Source organism: Enoplosus armatus, chromosome 1 (genome assembly GCF_043641665.1).
Source record: "Enoplosus armatus isolate fEnoArm2 chromosome 1, fEnoArm2.hap1, whole genome shotgun sequence".
In the NCBI taxonomy this organism is placed as follows: Eukaryota; Metazoa; Chordata; class Actinopteri; order Centrarchiformes; family Enoplosidae; genus Enoplosus; species Enoplosus armatus.
The window spans coordinates 936,584-963,334 of record NC_092180.1 but is presented as its reverse complement, the minus strand read 5'-3'; the positions used below and the strand labels follow the sequence as shown (position 1 = coordinate 963,334).

Here is a 26,751-nt window from a genome sequence, read left to right as displayed (position 1 = left end):
TCCGTCTCTCTCTCCCTCTCTCTCTCTCTCTCTCTGTCTTTCTCTCTGTCTCTCTCTCCCTCTCTCTCTCTCTCTCTGTCTTTCTCTCTGTCTCTCTCTCCCTCTCTCTCTCTCTCTGTCTTTCTCTCTGTCTCTCTCTCCCTCTCTCTCTCTCTCGGGTTATTTCCTGGTTGAAGCAGTTTTTTTCCTTTCACTTTCTCCCCTTTGTGTTGCAGATCTGTCCTCCATGTTGAAGGTTTGGTAAGTGACAGTTTTCAGTGTTAAATGACTCTCAGTTGCTCTCTGATTTCACCGTTAGTTTAATGAAACTGTAAAAAGCAGAAATTCCTGATGTTTGTGTGTGAAAAGCTGCTGTTTGTCTTGAAGAGCTCAGCTCTGTGCTAACAGTTAGCCACTGTGTTCAGGATCATCAGATGAGCCCGGGGTTATTTTTATTATCAAACCGGCTCCATGAAAGCAGCTGAATCAGCTGTGAGCAGCTCCTGTCTGCAGTGCACTCATGGACAGGGCAGGGCAGTCGCTGGGTCACTGTGAGACTGAAGGAAACTTAAAATCAGGAGGATTCTCAGGCAGGTTCTGCAGTTAGACGGACTCTTCCTGTGTCGACACACCGTTAGGGACAAATGACTGTCGATATCCAACATGACTGATGAAGCACTGGTTGAAGTGAAGTGAATTTTCCAGTCAATACTGCAAATCCCAACTGTATTCCTCTTCCTGTCATTTAAAACAAGGAAAAGCTGCAAACATTTGAAATGACTTCAACTCAAGAAAACTAAAGTAACTAATAACTAAAGCTGTCAGATAAATGTAGCGCAGTAAAAAGTACAATATTTGCCTCTGAGATGTAGTGCAGTAGAAGTATAAAGTTGCATAACATGGAAAATAGTACTTAAGTGCAGTGCACTTGAGTAAATGCACTTGGCGCTGCTAATGTTGGACATGTTAGTTTTATTGTCAATGTTTAGTTCCTGAATTTGAGATAAAAAGAATGTGTCGAAAGCAGAGCATGCAAGCTGAAACTCTTTCAAAATCAGTTCAGTGATCAAATGTAGACTTTGGGTCCTGGATGTGTTCCAGATGTTCCTCAGAGTCGAGTTGAGAGACGACAGAGGGCAGATCTATATTTTCAGTGTGTGCAGGTCATGTGACACAAAAACAAGTTTTTCATTCCATGTTCATATTTCAATGAAGAAGTTTCTGGTCCTTTTAGCGAGGTGAGGAGTCCAACATGGAGGATGTTTCCAACACTTTGGGCGCGCTGCGTCACCGCTGTCTGATCTCTGATCCATTTTAAGGGTCACGACACGACACAGGAGCCGGAGCTCCTCTGTGACACATTTAAACAAATGCTATCAATGAACACAAACTAAACATTTGATTAGAATTACAATAGAATCAAAGAAGGGAAACAAAGCAAAACAAACCCTAACCCTTTGTGAGTTATGAGGTCCACTGAGCCTCAAAAGCTGCAGTAAATCCTCCACTCATGAGATAAGACTTTACTGATCTCCAGAGAGCAAATACACATGTTGCAGCAGTGAGCTAAAGTAAATTAATAATATATGTTAAGGTAATAAGTGTTTATTTCTCTTTAATATAGAAATATAATAGAAATATATGATGTAATAAAACTGCATACATTAACATGTCAGTATAATAAAGACCAGTGTAGTATTGTATTAGTATATAAATTTGTAGCTTTAATATAGTAAAACCTGATATCTAGTATAGAATGTATAATATAGGATATAATGCAGAAGGTGGAGCAGCTGTGGCGTCTCATGTTTGCAGACTTTGACAGTGAAGTGATGATGATGTGACAGCAGCCTCACATTGAGATGAAGGACAATCAGCAGCATCTTCTCTCTCTGTGTTTCCTCTACAGCTGAAGACTGGCTGTGAAGCAGCTGAGCGGATCATCATCATCATCATCATCATCAGTGTTGTGTGTTGAGTGCAGCTCTGCCAGCAGCTGTGGACTCAGAATGAATCAGTGTGAGGAGACAGAGGAGGGAGCCCCTCCCTCTAAAACTACTCTGTGTGGGGGCTGTGAAGCTCAGAGGTGAGACGAGGATCTCTAACTCTTCTCCACATCAGAGCTCAGCACTGGAATGACTCCACCATCAGTATTCACCCTCACACGCATCTGAAATACTGACTAACAGCTTACAATAACCAACAATTAACCACCAGCTGTCTTAGTCAACAAAGACACACACAGCAGGTTACCTGTTGAACAGGACAACGTCACTCATCCGCTGGTTTTCTCTCTGGTTCCAAAAGTTCCACTGGTGACAGTCTCTGGATGCCGCAGCAGAGACCAGACCCAGCTGAGCCCAGCTGTGTGTCCCTGAAGAGTGGCCGGTCTATGAGTCACCCTATTACCTTTAAGGTTGGACAACCTGCTGACGGAAGGTAAGACTTTCACCTGAACTGTGTTATGAAGAAGAATCACGTCTTGGTCCAGAGCGGCGTAGTAGAAAATTTGGTTTTGATCTGATGCAAAGTAATACCACGATCAGAACCGCCAGCCGGATATCAATACTGATACTTAATATTATTAATAACAGCTAATGTACTGACATATAGGGGGCAGCTGTGTGTCGTGATTTATGAGGCGAAGGCATCGTTAATATGCTGCTTCTGAATTTTCACCACTGCCAAGATTCGACAGACATTAAATATTTCTTATTATTATTCTCTGTTAATTATTTAATGACGTTTGTTAACTCACAGGACACTTTTTAATGTTAAATAACACACATTTATATTACGTGAACTCTATAAACCGACAGTAGAGAAGCTGCTCACATGTCCAGAGCACGATCTGGTGTGAAACAGGAAGAGTTTTTGGTATTGATCCTCACACTCGGATCAGTACTTCTGTTCATTTGGATTAATGAAACCTATTTTGTTCACTTTTAACTAACTCTTCTCCTGAGTCCAGCTGTGTGTCCCTGAAGAGTGGCCGGTCTATGAGTCACCCTATTACCTTTGAGGTTGGACAACCTGCTGATGGAAGGTAAGACTTTCACCTGAACTGTGTTATGAAGAAGAATCACGTCTCGGTCCAGAGCTTCATAGTCTGCTGGAGGACTGAACAATATATCACATCAGGCCACTTCTGACAGTTAAAGGATGTTTTTACACTCTATAAAATTATTTTTCACACATCGAGGATTGTTTTACTGACTGGTCAATAACAGGTGGAACGACACTTTTCAAGAAAACACCCTCATTTCATCACTGTAACACAGCTTTGAGAATTAAAACAATGTCAAATATGTATGAGGCTTTGCATGGGCTCGCCTCCTTTACGTGAATTCATTAAGCAGAGGGCTGACAGTGGCATTGGCACCAGGACCACCACTAGAGGGCACTGTGAGGGGCCACATTTGGACAAACTGTGCTGTCAGTCAAAGAAGTAAATATTGCAACGGCCTACCACGTGCAATAAAGGAGTCCCTACATATTCCACGTTTAAGACCCGTCTCAAACAATGATTTAAGATCTGTGAACTGGGATCACCTTTAACTTGACATGTTGCACAATGGACTTTTCTACTTGTGTATTGTATATTTGTATTTGTATATTGTCACTTGTAATGTTTCTGTTTCTGTAACCTGCCTATGGATGCAAATTAGCTTTCTTGCTAACTCCTGCATGTTTTTATCTTGTATTATTACACTGATGTTCATTAACCTACCTTAACCCTATCCCTATCAAATAAAAAATAATAATAAATAAATAAAAGTGTTTCAGCAGTGACATCACAGTGTACACCTCTATCCCAATGTCTATACCTCACCGTACAGACCCAGATTCTGTCACAGCAACAGTACTCACTGATCACTTCTACTGATCCAACACCATGTGGAGGCTCTTTCAACAATCTCTGATTTGGTTCCTCGTGGTTCTCCTCATCAGTGTGACTGCTCTGCAGAACGACAGGACAGTAGTGGACTTTTCAAAAATGGCTAGTTGCTAATTCCTCAAAAGGTGGTAATAAAGATAAAGATGATTAATTAGTCAACTAATCAGTTCAAATGGAATATCACATCTACCATTATATATTTTTAGGAGAAAGAGAAAGTTGCTCATCAACTGCCTTTTTACAAATGTTCTGTTCTATTCTGGTTCTGAAATTTAAATGAATCTCGTTACCATCTGCTTATTCAGGTTTGAACCATCTTTAATTTTTCATTCCTTATGTTTTGATCAGGATCAAGCAGCAGAGACGAGACTCTCCTGGACCCAGCTGTGTGTCAGTGAGGAGTGACCGGTCCAAGGATTTCCCTCTTCATTTTAAATCTGCTTATCCAAGGTAAGAATTTTAGAGATTATTTCGTACTGTGCACGTCATCTGAGAAGATCTATCAAGTCTTTCTTGTTTTAAACCATCACATCCAGTAATCAGAGGAACACTCACCTGTCATTATGACAGAACACCTTTAATAAGCTCTGTGCTGAGCTCTGTTTAAACTTGATGTTTTCTCCTCAGAGTTCAGCAGGAGAGCTCAGAGATTCCCAGTGATCAGTCTGTCCAGCAGCATCAAACGGACCTGGACTCCATATTTATGGTGTGTTCATGTACAAAAACACATACCTGCAAACCCATCACCTTTCAACAATCACTGTGTCAACCAAGACATTCATGTGAATCGTGTAGATCCAAGGAGTTTTTAAAAAGGTGTCAGTGTGAGTGAGGAGAGAATGACTGCGATTGCCCATTATCAGTCTTTGCTATGAGATCGTCCCGTCCATCCAGGCTAGCATCAACCTTATTGGATTGGCCAATCAGAACTTTGAAGACACCCTCTGCCCTCAACCTCGGAGAATGTGTCTATCAAAACTTGACGCAGGTTTTTATTTTCGTTGGGAATATTAATGTGCATTGTTACTCATGTCTCAACTCAGTTACCAGTGGTGGAAAGTAACTAAGTACTCAAGTACTGAACCAATTTTAGGAAAGTGTACTTTGCTGGAGTAAAGGGCTGTACCCGACACATCATTTTGACTGATCAATACGAATAATTCGTTCCCTTTTTTTCATAAAGACCATCAAGCAACACTTTATTGAACTGCCAGATTTCTGAATGGGGTTCGGCGGGACGTTCAGGGTGACAGCGTCGTTCAGTAATATTGTAAACCGTCTCACTCGGACCCATCCTGGGTCCTGGTCCACAGCTGCCTCCGTCTCACTCGGACACACCCGGGGTCCTGAGGGGGGTCCGACTGATGATTCCAATCTTTGACTTTCAGGGGGCAGCCCTACTTGAGTATTTCTATTTTCTACTCCACTACAGTTATCTGACAGTTTTAGTTTTTAGATTAAAAACACAAAATATAATCAATAAACAAATTACGACATTATTATATCAAAGCCTTTCTTGGTCCACGCTGAACACTTGAATGCAGTTTATCTTTCTGTTCCAGCTGCTGGAGGAGAACATTGTCACCTTTGTGAAGAACGAGCTGAAGAGAGTCCAGAGGGTTCTGACTCCAGATTACCCAGAATGCCAAGAGAGTCAGAGGGAGGATGAGGTGGTGTTGGACTGTGAGGATGAAGAGCAGAGGAGGAGCAGCAGAGAGGCGTTCCTGAAGATCACACTGTTCTTCCTGAGGAGAATGAAGCAGGAGGAGCTGGCTGACTGTCTGCAGAGCGGTAAGAGGATTGTAATGATTCTCAGTCGACTGAGAAATAGAGGAAACATGGGAGGTATTTCCTCTTTTCATTTTCACTTCTCTGCTGTAAATATGCTGCACACATCTGCATCAGATCAGAAGCTGTTTGTCCTCCACTGATGAGCTGAATAAAACTGAATTCCACTCACTGATTTCATTTGTTGTTTGTTTATTCAGGAACTAGTGCTCCAGTGTGCCGACGTAAACTCAAGTCTAACCTGAAGGAGAAGTTCCAGTGTGTGTTTGAGGGGATTGCTAAAGCAGGAAACCCGACCCCTCTGAACCAGATCTACACAGAGCTCTACATCACAGAGGGAGGGACTGGAGAGGTCAATGATGAACACGAGGTCAGACAGATTGAAACAGCATCCAGGAAACCAGACAGACCTGAAACAACAATCAGATGTGAAGACATCTTTCAACCCTCACCTGGAAGAGAGGAACCAATCAGAACAGTGATGACAAAGGGAGTGGCTGGCATTGGGAAAACAGTCTTAACACAGAAGTTCACTCTGGACTGGGCTGAAGACAAAGCCAACCAGGACATACACTTCACATTTCCATTCACCTTCAGAGAGCTGAATGTGCTGAAAGAGAAAAAGTACAGCTTGGTGGAACTTGTTCATCTCTTCTTTACTGAAACCAAAGAGGCAGGAATCTGCAGGTTTGAAGAGTTCCAGGTTGTGTTCATCTTTGACGGTCTGGATGAGTGTCGACTTCCTCTGGACTTCCACAACAAAGAGATCCTGACTGATGTTACAGAGTCCGCCTCAGTGGATGTGCTGCTGACAAACCTCATCAGGGGGAAACTGCTTCCCTCTGCTCGCCTCTGGATAACCACAAGACCTGCAGCGGCCAATCAGATCCCTCCTGAGTGTGTTGACATGGTGACAGAGGTCAGAGGGTTCATTGACCCACATAAGGAGGAGTACTTCAGGAAGAGGTTCAGAGATGAGGATCAGGCCAGCAGGATCATGTCCCACATAAAGACCTCACGAAGCCTCCACATCATGTGCCACATCCCGGTCTTCTGCTGGATCACTGCTACAGTTCTGGAGGACGTGTTGAAGACCAGAGAGGGAGGAGAGCTGCCCAAGACCCTGACTGAGATGTACATCCACTTCCTGGTGGTTCAGTCCAAACTGAAGAACATCAAGTATGATGGAGGAGCAGAGACAGATCCGCACTGGAGTCCAGAGAGCAGGGAGATGATCGAGTCTCTGGGAAAACTGGCTTTTGAGCAGCTGCAGAAAGACAACCTGATCTTCTATGAATCCGACCTGACAGAGTGTGGCATCGATATCAGAGCAGCCTCAGTGTACTCAGGAGTGTTCACAGAGATCTTTAAAGAGGAGAGAGGACTGTACCAGGACAAGGTGTTCTGCTTCGTCCATCTGAGCGTTCAGGAGTTTCTGGCTGCTCTTCATGTCCATCTGACATTCATCAACTCTGGTGTCAATCTGCTGTCAGAAGAACAAACAACATCCTGGTGGGTTGAAGTGTTTCAAGGCAAATCAACACATTTCTATGAGAGTGCTGTGGACAAGGCCTTACAGAGTCCAAATGGACACCTCGACTTGTTCCTCCGCTTCCTCCTGGGTCTTTTACTAGAGAACAATCATACTCTCCTACGAGGCCTGCTGACACAGACAGGAAGTAGCTCACAGACCAAAAAGAAAACATCCCAGTATATCAAGAAGAAGATCAGTGAGAATCTGTCTCCAGAGAGAAACATCAATCTGTTCCACTGTCTGAATGAACTGAATGATCATTCTCTCGTGGAGGAGATCCAACAGTCATTGAGATCAGGAGGTCTCTCCACAGATAAACTCTCTCCTGCTCAGTGGTCAGCTCTGGTCTTCATCTTACTGTCATCAGAAAAAGATCTGGATGTGTTTGACCTGAAGAAATACTCTGCTTCAGAGGAGGCTCTTCTGAGGCTGCTGCCAGTGGTTGAAGACTGCAACAAAGCTCTGTACGTGCCCACATTACTATCCAGATTAAATGTAGTTTGTCAAGGAATGCAACTAAAAGTAAATTTGTGAACTGTTTTATTTTGTTTTGCTTAATCCTCTTCAGGCTGAGTGGCTGTAACCTCTCACAGAGAAGCTGTGAAGTTCTGTCCTCAGTTCTCAGCTCCAAGTCCTCTAGTGTGAGAGAGCTGGACCTGAGTAACAACGACCTGCAAGATTCAGGAATGACGCTGCTGTCTGCGGGACTGGAGAGTCCACACTGTACAGTGGAAATTCTCAGGTCAGTGTTTGGCTGTTTTAAAACGATGACCCTCTGAGCTTGTACTTACTTAATATGCTAATTATTTAATGGTCTGACTGAAAATCCTTTTTAGGCTGAGTGGCTGTAAATTGTCAGAGAGAAGCTGTGAAGCTCTGTCCTCAGTTCTCAGCTCCCAGTCCTTTAGTCTGAGAGAGCTGGACCTGAGTAACAATGACCTGCAGGATGTAGGAGTGAAGCTGCTGTCTACTGGACTGGATAGTCCGCACTGCAGACTGGATATTCTCAGGTCAGGTCTTAAATGTTTGTAAAATTGTACCCAGCAAGCTGTTATTTATTTATTTAATCTGTGAGTTGACTGACTGAAAATTCTTCTTCAGGCTGATTGGCTGTAACCTCTCAGAGAAAAGCTCTGAAGCTCTGTCTTCAATTATCACCTCCCAGTCTAGTAGCCTGAGAGAGCTGGACTTGAGTAACAACAACGTGCAAGATTCAGGACTGAAGCTGCTGTTTGTTGGACTGGAGAGTCCACAATGTAGATTGAAAAGTCTCAGGTCAGAATTTAGCTGTGCCTTAAATTCTCTTGGCAAACTTTTTGTTCTTTTTTATATTGGATCTGTGAATTAAATGACTGGAACTCCTCCTCAGGCTGAGTGGCTGTAAACTGTCAGAGAGAAGCTGTGAAGCTCTGTCTTCAGTTCTCAGCTTCCAGCCCTCTAGTCTGAGCGAGCTGGACCTGAGTAACAACAACGTACAGGATTCAGGAGCGAAGCTGCTCTCTGCTGGACTGGAGAGTCCATACTGTGCACTGGAAACTCTCAGGTAAGGATTCAGCAGTTTGTTAAAATTCACTCAGCAAATCTTATTTCTCAATATATTTGATCTGTGAATTAACTGACTGAAAATCTTTTTAGGCTGAGTGGCTGTAAACTGTCAGAGAGAAGCTGTAAAGCTCTGTCTTCAGTTCTCAGCTCCCAGTCCTCTAGTCTGAGAGAGCTGGACCTGAGTAACAACAACATGCAGGATCCAGGAGTGAGGCTGCTGTCTTCTGGACTTCAGAGTCTCCACTGCGGACTGGAAATTCTCAGGTTAGTGTTGAGCTATTTGAAAACGATCTGAGCTTTTATTTACTACATATATTACGTATTGAATAGACTGACTAAAAATCCTTTATAGGCTGAGTGGCTGTAAACTGTCAGAGAGAAGCTGTGAAGCTCTGTCTTCAGTTCTCAGCTTCCAGCCCTCTAGTCTGAGAGAGCTGGACCTGAGTAACAATGACCTGAAGGATTCAGGAGCGGAGCTGTTGTCTGTTGGACTAGAGAGCCCATACTTTATACTGAAAACTCTCAGGTCAGGATTCAGTCTTTTTTCTAAAATTTACTCAGCAATCTTTTTTCTTAATATATTTGATCTGTGAATTAACTAACTGAAAATCTTTTTAGGCTGAGTGGCTGTAAACTGTCAGAGAGAGGCTGTGAAGCTCTGTCTTCAGTTCTCAGCTCCCAGTCCTCTAGTCTGAGAGAGCTGGACCTGAGTAACAATGACCTGAAGGATTCAGGAGTGGAGCTGCTGTCTGCTGGACTGAAGAGTCTACACTGTACACTGGAAACTCTCAGGTCAGGATTCAGCTGTTAAATATTAAGTATTTTTTGTCGTTTTTATGATCCTGTGTTAAATGTCACAGCATTATTTGCGAACAAGACCCAAAATACTTGAATGTCTTCCCTTGGGGCAGGGACTCACTCCCAACCCGAAACAACCAATACACCATTTTCCGGCACTGGTCAAGCAGTAGTCTGGCCTCAAGCTTGACGATGCAGACCCTCATCCCCCCACTTCACACTCATTTACAAACTAGCCCCAAGTGCACTGGAGGTCACAGATAACTGAAGCCATCAGAACAGATCATCCACAAAAAACAGAGATGTAATCTTAAGGCCATCATACTGGACACTCCCCACCCCCCAAAAAAATCTTGTTTTCCAGTTTTACAAGGACCCCATATCTTCAAACACAGCAGGAAAGGGAAACCTCCATGACCACTCCAGTTTCCTTGCAAGGGTAAAGACTTGGGGCCAGGTGCAGAAAACTAAGTGTAGATTCACGACTGAAGCTGTGGGAAATATGCATACTGGTTCTATTTCTCAGATTTACAAAGCTGCATATATACGTACTTACATAATCTCAATCGTGGAACTGGGTACTTTAGAAAGTGCTTCATATTTCAGAATAAAAGAATAAGACAGAAATATCATTAATATAGTTAAATCATAGCCTAATGTGAGTAAAATTCATCACTCATAAATCATTTAAAAATAATTTATAAACGTGCCTTTGGTTGAGTTACGTCTCTCACCTTATATTTAATGTCCTCATCATATCACCCACAGCTATCTCTAAAAACTGTGTACGCTGGTCTGAAGTCCATGTGAGGTGTTCACATTCTCACCAAACATTCTTCTTTTGTGAATACCAGTTCATGTGTGGGAAATGCCGCATGCATTATTTTTGTATGTATGTATCGTTTGGCCCCTGGTCCACTGTTCCATGACCAGAACTGAATCCAAGTTCGGATTGTCGGCTGGAGTCTCCTCTGCAGTATAAGCTTTGTGATACCCAGTAGTTGAAGGACACTCTGTGTGTGTGTGTGTGTGTGTGTGTGTGTGTGTGTATGTTTAGTCTGTCAGCCTGTCTGATCACAGAGGAAGGCTGTGCTTCTCTGGCCACAGCTCTGAGCTCCAACCCCTCCCATCTGAGAGAGCTGGACCTGAGCTACAATCATCCAGGAGACTCAGGAGTGGAGCTGCTGTCTGCTGGACTGGAGTATCCACACTGGCGACTGGACACTCTCAGGTTTGGACAGACAGACAACAGCAGCTCTCATACTGTCTCAGGTGGATATGAGTGAAAGTGTATGAAGTTGACTCTGACTTTGTTTCTTCTTCCAGGGTGGACCATGGTGGACTGCAGAGACTGAAACCTAGTCTGAGGAAATGTGAGTGTTTGATTTTTTTTTTTGACTCAAGTACAATAATGAGTTTCTCCAGAGTTTCATTCAGAAATAAGTTTCTGTTTTTTTTGTCAGTGTGGCTGGAAAGATGTAAGAATTCAATCAATTTAAAATCCTAAAGCACAACAAACCGAAATCCGACAAAACTATACATTTCATTAATAGTCGAGCCAACAGAAAGCTAACTTTGTTTCTTGTGAGTCTTTAGACTGTCACTGATACAGAAATGTTTTGTTGCCTTTAGGTGCTGCTTGTAAGCTCAGACCTCACAACTTTAACAGATAAAAGTTGTTGTGTTCAGGTAGCCTTCTGTTTTATAATCTGGATGTATTTTATAAATCAGTGTTCAATAGCCATACAACACGCCATAATTAATGTCAAAAAGATCTTATTAAGTGTAATATAGTGAGTTGAGGTACACGTATAACCGGCTTGGTTAGCCAAGTAAAATGACAAAAATCAGCTAATTGCCGATATATTCGCTATAACGTTAATACACCTTTGATTTGTACCATTACATCATTTATGTACTGGTTTGTCAGAATACCTACAAGAATATTTCCACTCTGGTAGCATTTAATGTTAGCAAGCAAGCAAGCTAAGGTTGGCCTGCTTGCTGTAACTTAGCTACGCTGCATGGATCTGGCATTGCTTCGTATTGTTAGCTGATAAGATGATTTGTTAAAGGCAAGCTAGCCAATTTACCAGCCAGATTAGCCCTGGGAGTCTGGATGAATTAGCTGACGTTATCCACTCAAGACAGTATTTTGCTATATTAGCTAGCTAGTAATTTGTCTGCATTAGCAAGCAAGCTGCGTGAACTTTGTGTTGGGCTCTGTGATTTGGTGGTTGCCAGTCATTTGTTGACGTTAGCGGGCTGAGCTGGACATGGAGCTGAAGAGAGGCTAAACACTCTGGAGTGCGCAGAACGTCACCTCCTTTGGACGTGATGAGTCCTTTACATATAAATCAGTCCTTATGCTTTTATAGGCAACCAGAAAGTCGGGGCGGGTCTCATTTTTGTTTTAAGTGACGTTCACACGTTGGCAATAAAAAGTGATTAATACATATAAATTGTTGCATATTGTTACATAAATACCTTTAACTTTTCAAATTGTCATTTCCAAGAAAGGTTAAGTATAAATTTAGTTAAAAAAAAGTCAACCTGCAAGTTGTTCTTTAATGACTTTTGAGTGGATAATTTTATCATTCTTACTCACATTAGAGGCGTCATTTTGGATAAAAACACAACAAACATCTTTCTGATGTTTAATAATGACTGAGATATGATGGTTCACAGGTCCAAGTGATGAATTCATTAAAGACACTGTAAGTAGCCACAGCCATGTGCAGTGGTTGTGTGTAATGACAGCTGCTCTGACATCACACCGTTTACAGTTTAGCTCTTTGGAGAATTTTGGACAAAACCTCTTTGTAACAGGAAACACTTCTATGATTTGATGTGCAAAGGTCTGAACTTTCTGCTAAATGTGGCCTCTTTGTTGGAGGTGTTAGACAGCAGATGGTTCAGAGCCTCTTTGTGCTGCAGTGGAAGACAAGGTGACAGTTTTATTAGTGATACTTTCTTCAGTACATGTGTTTCTGGATTTGGATCTCCATCAGCTGTCATCCTCGGGTCCACACGAGAAATATTACATTTTGGCTCTCACGTTAAGTAACTGTTAATGTTGTTTTAACTGGATTATTGAATTTCAATGTTTTTCAAACATTCACAGTTGAATGTAAAAGTTTGACTGATTTCTGTGCAGTAATTGTCAGTAAGTTGTTGATAAATCAACAAATGATAACCTGCAGCTGTTTGGTGTCTCGTTCTCTCCATCAGATGCCTGTGAACTGGAACTGGACACAAACACAGTAAACGGAGAACTCAAACTGTCTGACAACAACAGGAAGGTGACATATGTGGAGGAGGATCAGTCATATCCAGATCATCCAGACAGATTTGACTGGCCTCAGCTGTTGTGTACAAATGGTCTGACTGGTCGCTGTTACTGGGAGGTCGAGTGTAGAGGAAGAGTTGAAATAGCTGTGAGTTACAGAGGAGTCACAAGGAGAGGATACAGTAAAGACTGTTTGTTTGGGAGGAATGATCAGTCCTGGAGTCTGAGCTGCTCTGATGATCGTTACTCTGTGTGGCACAATAACAAAAGAAAATCCATCTCCCACATCCCCTACAGAGTCATATTCCTCTTCGTCTTCTTTCTTTACATCCTCCTCACTCAGCCCCAAGTTCTCCCCATTCTCCTCCTCTCCCTCATCGCCATTTCCTTCTTCGAAGGTCGCCCCCGCCCCTCTTTCTCCTCCTCCTTCTTCTTCTCTTTCTTCTCCGACCTCTCCCCCCCTCCCTCCTCCTCTGTCTCTACAGTAGCAGTGTATGTGGACTGTCCTGCTGGCACTGTGTCCTTCTACAGAGTCTCCTCTGGCTCACTGACCCACCTCCACACCTTCAGCACCACATTCACTGGACCTCTGTATCCTGGGTTCAGACTCAGCTCTGGTTCCTCAGTGTCTCTGCGTTCTCTGTAGGTCTGAGAGTCTCCCCTGAGTACAGAACCACTGCTGACTGAAGATCAGCTACTGAAATCAAACTTCACTCTGTTCACCATCACACACAGTGAAGCTGATCTGTCTCACACTCAAACACAAAACATTAATTTGTCTGATCTCATCACTTTGGAAACATTTTAATACTTTAACTAGAAACACTTCAAGATATGTAACATCTAAAAAATAATGAACTTATGTTAGTTGAACTCAGTTTCATTTCAAATAATTTATTTTATTTTTGAAATAAAACTTGTTTAAACAGTCCTGAAGAGTTCACCATCTTTTCAAATGTTTCAAGTGTGAGTGAAATTCCTATTTTTAATTGTTTTCCAATATGATCTGAACTGAATACAAGAAAGCTCATTATAAAGGAGTTTAGCCTGGAAGGGAGGTTGAGGCCTCCCTTTTACGTCTTCAGTGTGTTTTGAGAAACTAATGATGTATCTTCCCATAACAACAGTTAATGTGTGTGTATGTGGAAAGGTTAAAGGAGTAAAGGCAGATGATGAATGTTTTGAGACGATGTAACACACAAAGGATAAGAGAAGATCTGACCCAGTAAGGAAAGGCCATGACGATGTGGATGACATTGTGTGCATCCAGTTCTTCTACAGTTAATGTCTGTTATCTCAAAGTACTATGAGAACTGACCCGTTATCTGTGCAATGCTGATGTTGACTCATTGCTTGCAAACAATTAAAGACCTTTCTGAGGATTCAAATATTGTGTCATTCTGGTATTTTATTACCAACTCTGATCTGCACTAGACAAAAACTGATATTTCAGTTTCCTTGACACAAGATTGTCGACAGAGCTCCATTCATGAGGTAAAACAGAGATATATAGTTGTGTGTCATCTGCATAGTGGTGGAATCAGATGTGGATATGACTCCTGAAATTTGTCCACTATGTACCCCGACCACCCCATTGTTTTCCAAACACTCTTAAAGAAACCCTCACTCAACCCCTCATTTCTTTCCAACTCTCTGCATATCTCCACCAGAAAACCTTCTCGACCCACATCAGTCTGGATACAAGGCGGGCCACTCAACTGAGACTGCCCTCCTTGCAGTGACAGAGGAAGTTCACACTAGAGCAGCCTCCCTCTCCTCCGTCGTCATCCTGCTGGACCAAATCCTCCTCTCCACCCTCCCAAGAACTGGGAGTCTCACGTTCTGCACTCTCCCCGTTCACATCCTGCGTCAAGGACCTTACAGGGTAACTTGGAGAGAATCTGTGTCTGAACCTTGCAGCCTCACTTATGGGGTCCCTCAAGGTTCTGTTCAGGGTCCCCTCCTCTTTTCTCTTTACGCCACATAAGTCACTCACAAAGCTTTTCTTACCACAGCTATGCAGATGACACTCAATTCAGTGAAGGCTTCTCTGAGAAGTCCTGCAGGTTCTTTCACTGACAGGAGACTAAAAACTGTCTAAAACAAGTTCAAAAGCTCAAAGAGCAGTTAGACAATAATGAATAAGTTGAGCAGATTCTACAATTAATTTCTACTTTGTTCATTTGTTTTTGTGTTACAGCTTTGTTTCTGTGCTGTGGGGGACACAAGAATAGCAGCTTGAACTTAAATGAAGCAAGGGCTGATGGGAAAAGGGCTTCTCTTTTCAAGCTGTGTTCTCTTAAAACAACTGTTGTTATTTTTGTTATCTTTGTCATGTAATTGTAGTGGACAGCCGGCTGCCTCTCACACTCGTCTGCTTCACCTCATTGAGGCTCATGAGTTGTGTGATGTGTGGAGAAACAGATATAAACTGTGTGTATTCCTGTAGTTAACATTCTCACAGTGACCTGATAAATCAGCAAACACACCAACAGGTGAAACGTTTTATTTCACAAACTGAAGCTGCTCAGAGAGATGGAGGTGACATCATCTGTTTCATAAGGAAGTCAAAACTAAAAGGCAAGAACATCTGCAGTCAGCTGACATTTCAAACCCATCGGCCTTCTGGGAAACCGAGTCCAGACAGAGTTGTGGTCTCAGTCGTCTCCTCCACACAGACTGAGCAGAGCCTTCTGGTAGTCTCCTTTAGTGTGCTCCTGAAGGACACACAGAGAGAACATGTGTACTAATAATAATGAAAATAATAATAATAACTTCATTCACAAAGCACCCATTGTTTTTAAGTTGTGATGGAACAAGTATTCACATCAGTTATAGAAGTAAAAGTCCTGCATTAAAAGTACTTACTTCAGTAAAGGTACAGTACTACAGTAAGAACTAATTATGTAGAGTGATTATACTGTATGTACCTGAGTTAATGTACTGTAAGTGTGTACTTAAACCGATTAAACTGACAGTTTGAAGTACAAATTTAAAAGATAATATTGATTCAGGAGTTTCTCTCATACAGATGAAGAAGATTAGGGACACGTGAAATATTCTTCCTTCTATGAACAGGACAAAACAACTGGAGGTTTTCTTTCATACTTCCTTTTATTTATTATTACATTTTACTTATTGAGGTGAAAAACTTATTAGACTTATTTTCTTTACTATTAAATTCATTCAACACACATAAATGTATTATTTTTTTACTTAAATTTTAATTCATGTCTTTCTCAGTTTCATTTTAAATTGTACTTCTTAGGTCTGACTCACTGAAACAGCTTATTATAAATCACATGAGGTTTGTCAGGTCGGTCTCAGTGAAAGTACCTGGCGCAGTTTAATATCTGTTTCAGTGTCAGCTACATCTTCCAAAAACACAACTCTGTAATTCATTTATTTTTCCACTGTGTCCTGAACTCCTCTCTGGTGTGTTCACTGGCCTTTGCTTGTGTGGGACGTCACAATGAGTTGGTCTATCACACACACACACACACAGGCTGGTACTCACAGCGATGGTCTGGTACAGTGATCTTTTGTGCTGCTTCTTGAACTCCGTTCTGATCTTCATCAGGTCGACTTCACAGCGAGAGACCATGATCCTGGTCACCACCTTCTCCTTCGCTCCTTTACTCTGCAGAGAGACGGAGAAAATTAATTAATTTTTAATTAATTAATTTAATTAATTAATTAATGTGTTTATCACTTTAATGTTGCAGCTGGTGAAGCTGGATCTCAATGTCATTTATATATATTTTATATATATATATATATTATATTTAATACATTCATACATGTATTTACAATTTATTTGTTTTGATTTATTTTGCATCATTAATATGAATTTGCAAAGTAAATATAGTTATTAGATAAATGTAGTGAAGTAAAAAGTACAATATTTCCCTCCGACATGTAGTGGAGTAGAAGTATAGAGTAGCAGAAAATACTCAAATACTCAAGTACAGTACTTAAGTAAATGTAGTATGCACATGTACCTTCATGGCTTCACTGAGTCTGTTGGCGAAGTACAGCTGTCTGTTTTCAAAGCACTCCACTGTGAAGAGAAGAAGACAGACGGACTTTAAATGAAGCTGAACATCTTCCTGACGTCTTCATCACCTGCTCTGTCATGTGCTCATGTTGTTTTTATCTCTTCACTGTTGGAGCACCAGTCTGGTGTTACTCTGTTTTCCTTCTTGTCATCAGATCTCATGTTCAGACTCCTCAGACTCAGTCCTGTGTATTGCTTTCAACATAACAAAATCATATTTTCCCACTTTCTCATTATAACAAGAACACTTTCTGGTCTTAAAGAGATCCTTTTCACGTTATAGAAAGATATGTCTCATGTTTAATGTGACATATTATTCTCATTACTACAACACACAAAACTACTTGTGTTATAGCAACATGTCACTTTATCATGTTATATCATGAGAAAAAGATCCGGTCAGTGCCGACAGAGACATGTTTGTATGTTTGGAGGCTCAGAGTAGATCTGTGATTGTCAAGAACTGGGCTACAACTCACTACCACTTTGTGCAGTGTTAGCATAATCATCATCTTAAAACCTTTTTGTTATGGTGGCAGCGATATGAACAAGAACTAAAATCACAGTGGAATAGTCCTTTAAAGTCGCTGCGTGGCACTGATGTGGTGTTTGTTACCCAGAGTGAGGAAGGACTTCTCCAGATCTCCCTTCACCTCCTTCCTGATGCTCTCCTTCATGTCATACGGACTGTAGCTCTTATACCTCTCAAACACTGACAGAACAAAACACATCAAAAGAGACAGCATGTAAAACTTAAAGCACAGTGTTATGAGTATTTAGAATAGTATTGTAGTATTGAGTATTGTATTTATAGAGAAACGTTACCACAATCTCACTCTAACCTTAACCAACACTTGCTGCTATGCACAGATGTTGCAGAAAGAATCATCGATTATCAATGTTCTTGTCTAGTAATCTGTATATGATACTGTTTGTGCAGACGTGTGTGTGCTGTGTTGCAGGTGTAGTTCACCTTTCTGCAGGTGGGGGACGCTCCTCTGAGCCATGATGGAGATCCAGGTCGCCACATCGGTTCCCCTCCTCTTCACCCCGGCTTCATACAGACACTGAGAGGTTCACACATGAGAACAGAAGATGGTTTAAAATCAATCGAAGGCTCTGAGGTATGAAGGATAGAGATTGCTTATGATTGATCAATTGATGGATGACTCACTCTGGCGTCCTCGTCAATCTTCTCATAATCAATCACATTAGAGGGTTCATCTCTCTTCGTCTGTAGATCAAGAAAATATATTCACGTATTGTTAGAAATGTTGAATCTACAGTAGAACTGTTGTATAGCAGCAACCTTAATAAATGAAAAGAGTCAGTGATTATTATCAAATATTATCAAAATATTATGAATTACACACATAATGTTTATAACTATTCATTATATCTATCTACTCAAATAAAGATGCTCAGAAACTGGATCTGCAACTACAGCTATCGCAAAAATCAAGAAGACAAAACTTTTTCATACAAAATGTATCTTGCATTTTCACTTATGTTCAAGATTTTGTCTTTAAGAAGAATTGTTTATTATTTCATTCTGGTCTTTCAATTTAATTCTATTAGCTTATGAACAACTGTCAAGGCTGCTGGTATTCATACCACTCTGTAAAAGTAAAACTGCATTGAAAATGTTACTTCAGTAAAAGTATGGCAGTACAATCAAAATAATTAGAGTAGAGTAGAAGTAGAGAGTGAAGTAAAGTACAAGTTACAAGTACATTTATACTGAAGTACAGTACTTGAGTAAATGTACTTAAGTTACATTCCACCACTTGGTTTCACAAAAACATCTTGGCACTCTCTTATCTATTGTGCAGTGGAGATAAAGTGGGATAAATGAGATACACAATGAATGTGTTGTCAGCAGTTAGCAACAGTTAGCATCTAAGCTACCTGAACCAGAGCCAGCAGCAGTTTGGCAAAGTCTCCTGATGTGTCTCCTGCTACGTCTTTCTCCAACTCCTTCTTAAACACTGCAGAGAGAAAAACACGCTGAAAAACAACCTCAAGGTAAATAAACCTATGATGATGCTAATGTTAGCCACATGAGCTAACTAGCTAGATGTTTGTAGTTGATACTACATAGCAAAATGTCAGCTAACTAACATGCTACAAACATCTAGCAGTTCTTAAATAGTGCCGGTGTCAGTTTATACAAAGGCCACTAACTTTAAATGTTAGCATGCTAACTTTGGCTTTTAGCGCTACTAGCTAAGTAACTTTATTGGTAGAGGTGGGAAATAGATAACATATTCTATCGTGATAAATTTAATTTTATATTGCAATATTATATATATATATAATATCAATATGTATACTGTAACTATATAACTATATTTTTTTTTTTATCCCCACATTTGAATTTATCACAATTTAAAACTTATCACATTATGTATTATGTGAAATTGTAAATTCACCTAAATGTGTTTTTCTGATATTTGACGTAAAATGTGACACATCACATCTGAAACATTTCCCACATGCAGCTATTAATTTCGCACATTATATCACATAATCATCAACAGCATTTTACATCTGATAAATTCACTTGAATAGGTGCATGTGGTTTTCTGACATTTCAGTTGTGAAATATGTTTTTTCACTTTCACACACTTTTTTTTGTAATGGATCGATTAAAAACACCTGTAAATCTAATATTGCCAAATATCAGTCCTGCTCGTTGATTTACGACACTGCCAGCAATGGTAGTGATATTAAAGGGACAGATACTTTGGTATAAACAGTTTAGAAAAATCTCTTCTGGGAGACATCTCACAGTATGTATCATCATACTGCCAGATCCAACTAGTTGGTGTCAGATTCAGTAAGTTGTTATGATCTGCAGGCTCAGCACTCATCTCTGCAGGCCTGTATGTCAGCAGGTGTTAAGCTTCAAATTGAATCCTAGTAAAGAATTACCTAAAACACACATGGAGTTTGGCTGATGTTTGGTAGTTTCCTCTCATTGTTTTTTTACATTTTGGATATTATTGGAACAAGATTTTCAAACGTACTCTCTTTGTAAACTTTCTTGATTTCCACCAGTTCTTCGTTACTTCTGGAGCAGACAATCTCGATGAGGGTCTCCTCGTCTGTTCCCAGTCCCTGCAACATAAATGCCAGCAGATAAGTCTCCTCATTTTACACATTAACACTATTATTCTATGAAAGGTAATTCTGTTAGAGCAATCTGATTGGTCAAAGATATTTTTCAACCACTGCTTTGTACACCTGTCAATCTAACAGCATATAATGCAGTTTACAGTGATGACGGTTGCCGATTTATCAACAACATTTGTGCTGCAGTCTTTACCAGGACTGTAGAGGGCGCTCTGCATCATCGGCTCTCTCAGGGAACATAATGTAATTGAAGTGTGACTCTCAGTGGTGGACAAAGTACTCCGATGCTTTACTTAAAGGCTCTGTATGGAGTTTTCAGAAAGTCTTTGTGATAAATTACACCGGTTGCCGTAAATTACATCCGGGCATCGGCCAAAACACTTGCTGTGGTTTACTGATGTAATCATATTCAATCATAGAATAACGTTACTATCTGTAATGTTCCCATATTTTATTTGGACCATTGGCTCCATCATGCTAACTAGCTTGTCATTTTAAAATTACTTCATCAGCTAACATTACAAAGCAACCAATGCCAGATCCATGCCGCGTAGCTAAGTTACAGCTAGCTTATTAAGTAATTTACGAATAGCAAGCTAGCCAATTTACCAGCCAGGTGAGTCTGGATGAATTAGCTGACATTATCCACTCAAGACAGTATTTTGCTACGTTAGCTAGCTAACAATTTGTCCGCATTAGCAAGCAAGCTACTTTTTATCCGTAGATACATAGAAATCAGTCCACAGGCTGTTACAGGCTACCGAGACAGTTTTAACTACTTTATTGGTGCCTTCAAATGGGGGCATATTTGCCGTGTTTACCAGAAGAGTCCATATGAACGCCCCCCTCTTGTGGTATTCACAACCTGAAGTGGAAATTAGTTGTAACATGTTTGCTGACGTTTTCAGAAACGCGGAGACCATGGAAGTAAATCTTTTGGTGGATGGTAAGTTAATATAGACTTTTTCTAATATGTCTGAGGAGAATGTTGATATTCCCATTGGCTTCATCTTGTCATTATTATTTCCTGCATTATGTCACTAGCCTGCTAAATTGTTAGCCTCTGTGGACGAGTATTCATGTTGCCATTGCCTAAGTCGTCGACTTATCATGTCGCACCCACTCACGAGTTCCACTTAAAGGCAGCATATTAGCTAGTTTTAACTACTTTATACAAAGTTAGCTAGCTTTAACTACTTTATACAAAGTTAGCTAGCTTTAACTACTTTAAATACCTCAGTTTGTACTGAAGTAAATGTATTTAGTTACATTCCACCTCTGGTGACTCTGACCTTCATGGAGGCTTTGAGCTCGGAGGCGTCGTACTGAGCCGTGCTCTTCATCAGACCCAACATCAGAGCCTCCAGAGCGCCGGACAGCGCCCCCTTCAGGGCTGTGGGCAGATCCTGAAAAAGGTACAGTGGCACAAACCATTAATGAAATGTCGTAAAAATTAAAAATGTCAAAGCATGGTGTGTATCTAATGATTCAGGCCTACGTGTGAAGTGTTATTTCTATAAACAGCAATATGTCAAGTGAAGGTGAAATATTTTGAACCTTCTTGGCGAGTCGTTCATATTCGAAGGCGATCTCTCTCCGCTGCCCTCCGCTGCGTCTGGTCAGGATGTCGATGATGGTCTGTTCATCTACACCTGCAGGATTTAATGAACAGATTACATTTTTTTAAATCTGATGTTTACAGTACGCAGTGACATCACTGTTGGGGCGTGGTCAGGAGTACGACAGATCTGACCCATAGAGGGCAGTGCAACATTGATTTTCTGTCATGAATAACTGTTTTTAACGGTTTTAAGACACAGACGGATGGCGTCGTCCTTGTTGGATCAATTCATTTCTGTAGTTAGTGGCAGATGTTTTGGCTCCATGTAGTTTCTGTCATAAAAATAAATGAAATCAAAGCTCTGGTGTCTTACATAATTTGCCTGAATACTCTCAGCTGTTTATGTGGCAAAGAGAAACACTTGGACTTCATCTTCTTCCTTCTTCTAAACTCTGTCTGTGTTCATGTTTAACGTCATTATCAGCAGCCGTCTCTGTTTCTTTGTTTCAGCTTTTGAGAAAAGACGGGAAATCTTCCATCTGCTGAAGGACATCCTGCTTTTATTGCAGCTCACAAACAGGAAGCTGGAAAATCCTGCAGCTCTGCACACAAACACAAACAGAAAGGAGTACGATCTGCCTCACAGGTTCAATTCCCTCGCTGCTGTACAATCTGCAGTGGTTTTAGTGGCATCTGCAGATGAATTCCTCCAACTTTAGTCAGTTTCCAATCTGACCAGAAACATGCTGTTATGGTTTGAACAGCTCATACATGGACAGAAGCCAGTCAGTAATCTGATGCCTGACTGTGAGTGGATGAGTTTCAGCTGGTTGTCCTCAAAGCAAACTGAAATCTGCTGAGAGAAACGCTCCAAAACAAAACCACCGTGTGAAAACAGCACTCTAAAAGTCTAGAGGCGTGTCCTGATGGTGGCCCCTGAGGAGCAGTCATTAAAGTCTAAAGGGTTCATCCTCTGGAGAGCGGGGACACTCTCAGTCCTCTAAGTCTCATGGCGTCCACTAAACTCTTTGTGATGGAACAGTCAGATCGCGGTCACATAACTTCCAGTCAGCGGGCCGAGCGAGATGCGGGACTCTCTCACCTTTAGTTTTGATGGCCGTCTCGATCCTGGCAGCGTCTTTGGCCGGGTCGAAGTCTCGTACCGGCACCACGGTGGGGAATGTGGGCTCCACTTCCTGCAGAGGACAGAGAGAGACATGTTACCTCGCTGTCTGCTGCTGATCAGAAACAACATGAGGAGACAGTACGGTGGCCCCTGTGGAAAAAAAGCATGTACAAACCCTAAAGCACCAAGAACAACAGTTAGTGCAGATTGTGTGATTGGCTGAACATGTTTAATAAGTGTTAATACAATCTTGTATCTTTTGTGGAAAAGCTCAGCTTTCTGAGGTTTGACTGAAAGAAAAGTGTTTTATCAGAAGTTTAGACACGATGTGTTTCACTGTGTTCTGTGGTTCTGTGATTCTTCACACAGTGTCTGAATGAATAACTGATCAGTCATCAGTCTCTGCGGGACGACCTGGTCTTCAGTTTATCAGATGAACTGCAGGTGGAGAACAAACCACACCTTCATCTGCTTTATGACAGCAGTAAAACACTGTGGAGACTCGACACTGTGGATCCTCTCAGAGCTTCAGACAGTAAAGCTATGAGAATCTGTTTATAGGTGCAGTTATATCATCCGATTAAATCGAGAGATAAATATCGTCACTGAGTATTACTGTTGTCCTGTTTCCTGTGTGATGTCAGCAGGTGACTCACCGCTCCATACGACAGCGTCAGCTGACCCAGAAACTCAGACACCAGCGCCATGTTGAGTCGACCTGCAGAGAGTCAAGACAGTTACAGCGTCTGTTTCCATCTATCACGTCTTCTCTCGTTCCATTCGCCAGCTTTTCCACTTCAGCAGATTCTGCATATCTTCTGTGTATTCTCAGAATTAACTGCACAAAAAACAGGTGGATGGAAACCGTGACAGTAGTTAGATTTCCATTTAGGGCTACAACTAACAGCTGTTTTCATGATCAATTAACCTGCTGATTATCCGTTCATCGGTTCATCGCTTGGTTTGTAAAACACCAGAGAAAAGAGGTGTCGTCAGTCCAAAACTCAAATATATTCAATTAGCTGTAATCTGGGACGAAGAAAAGCATCACAATTGTCACGTCTGAGAAGCTGAAACCAGCAGATGTTTCATTCATTATCAAAGTAGTTGTAATCAAGGAATTTCAAGGATTTAAGAAATGTATTGTCACATGCAATAAACTCCCGCCAGCCAAGCAAACAATAGTCTGTTAATGTTTGAAGCTTCAGAGTCCAGCAGGCTGTAAACCCCTCAGAGTGAGAGCTCAGATAGGTGTGTTTGATTTATTGACTGGGACGTGCCAGAGGGAGTGTCTGCAGGAGAGGCCGGAGCAGCAGATAAGGACCACAAAGCAAACAGATCTGAAGAGGTATGGAGCCTGTTATATAACACACACACACTCATGCACTCACACACACACACACACACACACACACAAACACACACACACACTCACACTCACATGCACACACACACACACACAGCTGTAAAGTGTTCAGTCATTACTAACCAGTGAACGGTGAAGCTATCGTGATTTAATACATTTGAGAAGAACTGGACAGCCGTGTCGACCTTTGACCCTCTTACCAAACATGAACAGGAAGTGGGTGAGGGTCAGTGTTTCATCACTTAGCAACAGCTGACACAAACAGTCCTGAAGAGTTTCAGTCCAACAGAATGATTCTTCTGTTTGTTTGTTTAAAGGTGAATGCCATCATAATTACATTACATATTACATTATACAGTTCAGACAGAGTTTGTGAACGTCCGTGACGAGGGCCTAATTATCCCTGAGCTAAGCCTTCCAGGCTATATGGCCAAAGGTATGTGGAAGCTCGAACATTACACTCATGATTATTGATTAATAGTCTACGAAATGTCATCATGTCAAGATATTCAGTTTATTGTCATATGTGACAAAGAAAAGCACATTTGAGAAGAAGCTGGAACCAGAGAACTTTTGGTATTTTTCACTATTTTTGATTGAAAAATTACTGAAATGATTATCGAAATAGTTGCTGCTTATTTTTCTGTCGATCAACCAATTGATTAATCGACTAATCGTTTCAGCTCTACTCGTATGTGACAGTTGAACATGTGATTGTGACACGGTGCTTATTAACAGCCTCCACTCTCCTGGTTTCAGTCTATCCACCAGATGTTGAACCAGCTGCAGGGACTTTCCCCCATTCAGACACCAGAGCATCAGTGAGGTCCAACCCTGATGTTGGGGATCAGGTCTGGCTCTCAGTCGGTGTTCCAGTTCATCCCAAAGGTGTTGGATGAGGTTGAGGTCAGGACTCTGTGCAGACCAGTAAGTCATTTCATTATGGAGCTGCTTTGTTCACGAGGACGTTGTCATGATGAAACAGGAGTTAGAAGAACACGTTGTCTAAAATATTTTATACGTGAACATTAAGACTTCCCTTCATTGGAACTGAGAGTCTCAAACCGCGGCTGTCCTCATACTTTTGGCCACATAGTGAATGCATCAGATACAGAGAGAAGGGAGGAATTAAGTTATTTAATCATTCACACAAAGCTGCTAGCAGAGAGCTGTTAGCACATAGCTGTTAGCATAAAACATAAAACATAAAACTTGACTCAGCATCTTCTGGCTGCACAAAGTCAGAGACAGAGAGTCTTAACAGGCTGGATTCACCTGATTTATCTGGTCACATACCCCCCCCCCCCCCCCCCCTCCCTTTAGGAGCTGAAACTGAATCACATAAAATGATGCAGAATTTTATCAACTGGTAACAAATTTGGGGAAACTAGACCCAAACGGAGTGGAATATAACTGAAACAGTATTATCAGGTGTTTGGGTAGTGATACAGATTACACACACGAGGAGAAGGACTAGAAATAAGCTGCTGTTTCGTTACACAGTACATGTTAATTAATTACTGGGCATTGACAATCAGGCGGATGGGGGATGTCAGGGAGAGACCTCGTGGCCTAATGCTTTAACAGTGTTGCATTCTGGGTACGATGATGTTAGCCGTGGATGTTCCGCATGTTCGGAGCGACTCGGCGCAGTAAAACTTTCAGAACTGAAGAATGTGTGCAGAAATGAACTCCATAAGCTCAATAATAAAATGTTTGATTTAAGTGACACCAACTCAGTTTTGTAAGTTAGAGAAACATTCCTGATTAAGTACTTTCACAAGGTATTTTGTGTCCGCAGTACAAATACAAATCAAGTATTGTATTACCTGTGACATAAAGTATTTCAGTTCTCTGAAAGGAACTGTTCACTTTATGTTTACCAAACCACTTTAAGTCCAGTGAAGCTGCTGCAGGAGCAATTCATAATGTTGTTGGTCAACAACAGATTTCCCCCCTGGTCCTCATTCCCTCATCCCCAATTTTCAAGCTAATAGCCCGTCACCTTTGGTTAACCAATCAGATCAGGCACTTATTTTGAAGGCTGAGGGGAAGCCTGAGCTTTGGGTTAGAGTTGTAAATGCTACATCTGCCTCCAAAAATGTACAAGTGCATGCTAATTAACAGTTCTCCATGTTGGTGTTTGGTTACAAGAAACAAAATACTTCTCAACGAATCATCTCCTTGCAGCTCCATCCAGCATATTTCAAAATAAAAGCCCTCTGATTCCTGCATGTTTCTGAATGGATTTGATTTGTCGACTTAACACCGTGTGATTGTTTATCTCTGTAGAGTCTCATAAACTACTAAGATAGCGAGCGCTCCATCACCTCTCTGTCTGTGATCCTCCCTCTGTAAATGACATGAACATGATACTCTGGTAATTACAGGCAGGCAGAGAGGGTCTGCAGGGAAGACTTTACCCGGCCGCACCCATCGACCAACCGGCTGTTATCACGTCTAAAGTCTCCTGAGGGACATTTCAGCTTTTCATAGAATGACTTGTTTCAACAGATGTTTCTTGCAGTTAAAGTACCTAAAACACTACAGACTAACTGTTGTATTAGAGTTTACATGCTGGTCATTGGTCGTCGTCACAGTGCAGCTGAACTCTCTCTGCAAACTAACAGTTGTAGGTGTGTTCTTCTTGTTTTCTTACCTTCAGAGAAGCAGCA

General features: G+C 41.4%; 2 protein-coding genes across 4 annotated transcripts; one reads left to right on the top strand and one right to left on the bottom strand.

The window, feature by feature from the left end:
* Positions 1–188: 188 nt before the first annotated feature.
* LOC139307063 (NLR family CARD domain-containing protein 3-like) lies at positions 189–14,219 on the top strand. Its single transcript, XM_070901780.1, has 13 exons — positions 189–240; positions 1,889–2,065; positions 4,226–4,327; positions 4,505–4,583; positions 5,440–5,668; positions 5,866–7,663; positions 7,768–7,941; positions 8,036–8,209; positions 8,835–9,008; positions 9,363–9,536; positions 10,600–10,773; positions 10,869–10,915; positions 12,774–14,219. The coding sequence occupies exons 2-13, from the start codon at positions 1,989–1,991 to the stop codon at positions 13,475–13,477; spliced, it is 3,906 nt and encodes a 1,301-aa protein (XP_070757881.1). The 5' UTR covers positions 189–240; positions 1,889–1,988; the 3' UTR covers positions 13,478–14,219.
* Positions 14,220–15,321: 1,102 nt separating this feature from the next.
* Positions 15,322–26,751, bottom strand: LOC139282476 (annexin A2-A-like). Of its 3 annotated transcripts, XM_070902622.1 has the most exons (13): positions 26,736–26,751; positions 23,367–23,428; positions 22,687–22,780; positions 21,581–21,675; positions 21,316–21,429; positions 19,918–20,008; positions 18,797–18,876; positions 18,063–18,122; positions 17,862–17,955; positions 17,505–17,600; positions 16,833–16,891; positions 16,349–16,471; positions 15,322–15,548 (listed from the first exon to the last, which is right to left on the bottom strand). In XM_070902622.1, exons 2-13 carry the CDS (start codon positions 23,415–23,417, stop codon positions 15,489–15,491), a joined length of 1,017 nt encoding a protein of 338 aa, XP_070758723.1. In that variant the 5' UTR covers positions 23,418–23,428; positions 26,736–26,751; the 3' UTR covers positions 15,322–15,488. The 3 variants fall into 3 exon arrangements, with proteins under 3 accessions (XP_070758723.1, XP_070759491.1, XP_070760246.1); XM_070903390.1 differs by lacking the exon at positions 26,736–26,751 and having other exon boundaries at positions 22,687–22,776; positions 23,363–23,428; XM_070904145.1 differs by lacking the exon at positions 26,736–26,751 and having other exon boundaries at positions 23,370–23,428.

Coding starts and splice junctions, on each gene's coding strand:
- LOC139307063 (XM_070901780.1), top strand. CDS start 1,989: ATGAATCAGTGTGAGGAGACAGAGGAGGGAGCCCCTCCCTCTAAAACT. Junction 4,328..4,504: donor TTTAAATCTGCTTATCCAAG/GTAAGAATTTTA, acceptor TTTTCTCCTCAG/AGTTCAGCAGGAGAGCTCAG. Junction 7,942..8,035: donor TGTACAGTGGAAATTCTCAG/GTCAGTGTTTGG, acceptor AATCCTTTTTAG/GCTGAGTGGCTGTAAATTGT.
- LOC139282476 (XM_070902622.1), bottom strand. CDS start 23,417: ATGGCGCTGGTGTCTGAGTTTCTGGGTCAGCTGACGCTGTCGTATGGA. Junction 20,009..21,315: donor AGCTCAAAGCCTCCATGAAG/GTCAGAGTCACC, acceptor TTTATGTTGCAG/GGACTGGGAACAGACGAGGA. Junction 18,877..19,917: donor CAAGAAAGTTTACAAAGAGA/GTACGTTTGAAA, acceptor TTCTCTCTGCAG/TGTTTAAGAAGGAGTTGGAG.